Source organism: Monodelphis domestica, chromosome 4 (assembly GCF_027887165.1).
Source record: "Monodelphis domestica isolate mMonDom1 chromosome 4, mMonDom1.pri, whole genome shotgun sequence".
NCBI classification, from domain to species: domain Eukaryota; kingdom Metazoa; phylum Chordata; class Mammalia; order Didelphimorphia; family Didelphidae; genus Monodelphis; species Monodelphis domestica.
Genome location: NC_077230.1, coordinates 355,129,266 through 355,133,311, shown reverse-complemented (window position 1 = coordinate 355,133,311; position 4,046 = coordinate 355,129,266). Strand labels below are relative to the sequence as shown.

Below are 4,046 nucleotides of genomic sequence, written 5' to 3'. Positions count from 1 at the left end.
GCATAGATTGTATTTGTTAAGCATATAGTCTCGTGTTATTAGAATAGGAATTCCCAGAAGTCAAGCAGCTCTACCACATTTGTGATTTGAACCTAGGACCCCCAGTCTCTAGGCCTGAGCCTCAATCCTCTGAGCCACCTTGTTGCCCCAAGTCCTTCCTATTTATACAGAAGTCAAAGCCATTACCATTATTCAGCCACTCACTTCTTATTTGGATGTTGAATAAACATGGTGTCTACATGATTTCTTGTGTCATAAATCAGATGTAGCCTCCTATGGAGCCAGAAAATGCAGGAACCTTTATCTTTATGTTTCTTCTCTCCATGTCTCCTCAAAACCAACTTGTACTGCATGGAAATTAGCCAAGTAAAAGGATACTAATATTTTGCAGATCCCCCAAACAAGGAAAGATTGATAGAATGTAAAGAAAGGATAGTGGCTTAGAGGAGATGATTCCTTCCTCTGTGTTGGAACAATTGGGTTTAAATATTTATTTTCAATTTTTTTAGGATTTTGATTTGATGAGAGAAACAGTACTAAGATCTTTCACTGGAAAGCAGTATCCATTTAAGCCAAGACTATCTTTGGTAGGATGTCTCGAAATGACACAGAATTTCACCCTGCCTTCTTCCTGCTACTGGGGATCCCAGGCCTAGAAGCTGTACACCTCTGGATAGGCTTCCCTTTTGGTTTTGTATATCTAATTGCACTCATGGGGAACATTACTATCCTCTTTGTGATCCAGAAGGATCCAAGCCTCCATCAGCCCATGTTTTATTTCCTGGCCATTTTGGCCACCATTGACCTGGGTCTATCCACAACTACAATTCCCAGGATGATGGGCATCTTCTGGTTCAACCTGAAGGAGATTGCTTTTGAAAGTTGCCTGACTCAGATGTTCTTCATCCATTTCTTCACAGTCATGGAGAGCACTGTGCTGGTGGCTATGGCCTTTGATCGATATGTTGCCATCTGCAACCCACTCAGATACAACACGATCCTTACCAATAAAATCATTGTTATCATTGCAGAGTTTGCTGTCCTGAGAAGTATGTGTCAGGTGACCCCAGCGGTATTTCTCCTACTGAGGCTTCCATTCTGTGGAAAACATGTCATTGCTCATACCTACTGTGAGCACATGGGTATTGCCCGAGTGTCTTGTGGCAATATCAGGGTCAACATTATATTTGGACTGGGGGATATTTCTATCTTGTTCTTGGATGTGGTTCTAATTGCAGTCTCATACATGAGAATCCTCCATGTTGTTTTCCATTTCCCATCACAAGTTGCCCGTCTGAAAGCTCTCAGTACCTGTGGTTCTCATGTCTGTGTTATCTTGGCCTTTTTCACTCCTGCATTTTTTTCCTTCCTCACCCACCGCTTTGGCCACAATATTCCTGGTTGCATCCACATCCTTCTAGCCAATCTGTATGTGGTTGTCCCACCTGCACTCAACCCCATCATTTATGGGGTCAGGACTAAGCAGATCCGTGATAGAGTAATGAATGTCTTCCTAAAAAACAAGTGATACTAAAAAGGGGGTAAGGAGTAGATGAGGTCCCTTGAATTCACTCATGGAAGCATTCCAGTGAACCCTATGGTACTGTGGATAGAAAATTGTCTTAGGAACAGGAATACTTGTTTCCAAATCCCATTGCAAACATTTATTAGTTATGTTATCCTAGGCAATTAATGTAACCACCCTGAGTTTCCAATTATTAATCTAGTAAACAAAAACATATCTATCTCCTAGAGTTTATTGATCAATTGAGGATCTAATGAAATAATGGATTATAATATTTATAAACGGAGGAAATCCTCAGTCAATTTGATGAGCTTAAAAGTAGGTAAGACTTTGTTTGGAATTTTGAATATAATAATAGCTAGTGTTTCTATAAAAAAAAATTAATGGTTTTCAAAGTGTTTTATTTGATCCTGATAATCTTGGTAAATAGGTGCATTTGTCCACATTTTACAGGTGAGGAGACTGAGATTCATAGATTAAATGACTTGAATGAGGTCACATAGCTACTAAGTAACTGACCCTGTATTTGAACTACGGTGTTCTCCAGGTCCAGTGGCCTGTCCATATACCACCTAGCTAATGATCCATATTGCTCTCCCAGTAGGGTATATACATGTTCATTGGCATTTTGTTAAGAGGCTTAATACAACTTTTGATTAATTCTTGTGATTAGGGCTTTCCAAGGTGATGGGGTCAACTAAGAGTTTCAAAAGATGATCTTCAGTCTAAGTAGCAATTTCATAGATGGTCTAGGTTTTTCTTTTTTTTTATCTAAAAAATTACTCAGGCCTTTTGTAAATGTCTTTTTTTCTCTTGAGTCTATTATCTGGAATGCATTATTTGGGGCCTGATGGAATTTGTCCCAGCATAGAAACAACTTTTTCTGCTTTGGAGCAGAAACACATGGCAAGCTGTATAAGCTTTTCTAGGTAGGCTGAGAAGGAGCTCCAAGACCTCAACTTCTGCCTTTCTTTTTCCTTTCCTGAGCATAGGTCAGAAAATGGAGAACAAAGACTGTACTTTCCTACCCGAGTAATTACAGAGGTGTCTGGACAGGGATAGAATAGCAATAATTCTTACTGAAGCACATAACAGCAACGGATATGTGCTTTTCACATAGTCTGACAGAGAAATTACTAAATATTGTTCCTGAATTTCAAACATCTGCATACAAGAAAGAAGATTATTATTTTCTAAGTATCATGATCCTATAGAAAATAATTTAGATGTTTAGTTAAATGGAAAAAGAGATTATTTGAGCAGCATCAGGCTTGAAGATAACTCATGATGAAGTCTAAATTCCAGTATTCAGTGATTTAGACTCTAAAATAGGTTGATGTATAATGCATATGGGGAGGGGGGTTAAGCATCAGTTTGTGACATTTACTGTACTAGAAAGTGGACACACAGATATAAACACACAAGATAGTCCCTGACTGCAAGAAATTTATATTCTAATGGAGAAAGACATTTCACAAAGGAGAATAAAAAGGTAGAGATGGGAGGATATCCACACATGAGCAAGAGGGCAAGAATGATGGAAAATTATATTATGTGTGAGAGAAGGGGAGTTCCTGAATCAAAAATTACTTAAGAGTGAATGTGTCTCCATAGCTAGAAAAATGACATCAAATGATTAAAAGTATTGATAAGGAGCAAGAAAACATCATATTCTCACCATGTCTTACTAGTCACAGTGTAGGTACACTGAGAAAGAAGTTCCTTCCCTGCAGCACCAAAATTTCCTGTCTTCTGTGAGGGGATTCTGGTTTACTGTGAATGTTTTATGAATTTTTGAATCTTTTTATGATCTCCAAAAAAATTTTTGAGCATTATACTTTTTATGTAGGTTGAATAAAGGACACTGAGATGTGGGCTAAATATGAACATCTTAAAATGCTTTGAAAACACTAAAGTACCATGCAAATGCCAGTTATTAGGATTATGTTATATTTTTTCAACACTAGGTATAAGGTACATAAGAGAGACTGATGGTTTATGAGAAATCATTTCTGCCACTTTTAAGGAATTCATATTCTGTCTTGAGAAACTATAAAACAAAACCATTTATTCTTGCCTAAAATTAAATTTGCTTTAAAAATGTTTTAAAACACTTTTCTCACTGCAACCATGCAGTTTAAATGTTTTCTATCCTATTTTATAGTTGATATAGAGTCTCTAAAAGGTGGCAGTGTTCACTGAGTCATGTAGTTAATAAGTAAAGCTCAAATTACTCTTTTCACTGAAAAATCTCTGGAAAATGACAACACAGACAACATTTTGAGACTTCTATCAAGGGGAAATATAGTACCAACATAAGCAGATAAATCCTTTTTTGGACAGTTTTATTTCATTGGAAAGTTTTTCATCAAACAAATATCTTTTTAACTTTCATCCATTGCTTCTTCTGCACTCAAAGTTCAAACAAAATCATGAAAATCTTCCTTTATTTGGCAGGTTTTCAAGTGTCTTAGGAGAATAGGTTAAATCCTTCCTAGAGTAAAATTCAAATATTGGTCAT

The 4,046-nt window shown here is 37.0% G+C and overlaps 1 protein-coding gene across 1 annotated transcript; it reads left to right on the top strand.

Annotated features, from left to right (window-relative positions):
- The first annotated feature begins 586 nt into the window (after positions 1-586).
- LOC100024049 (olfactory receptor 52E8-like) lies at positions 587-1,528 on the top strand. The gene has a single exon (XM_001375386.3). It carries the CDS (start codon positions 593-595, stop codon positions 1,526-1,528), a length of 936 nt encoding a protein of 311 aa, XP_001375423.3. The 5' UTR covers positions 587-592.
- Positions 1,529-4,046: the final 2,518 nt, after the last annotated feature.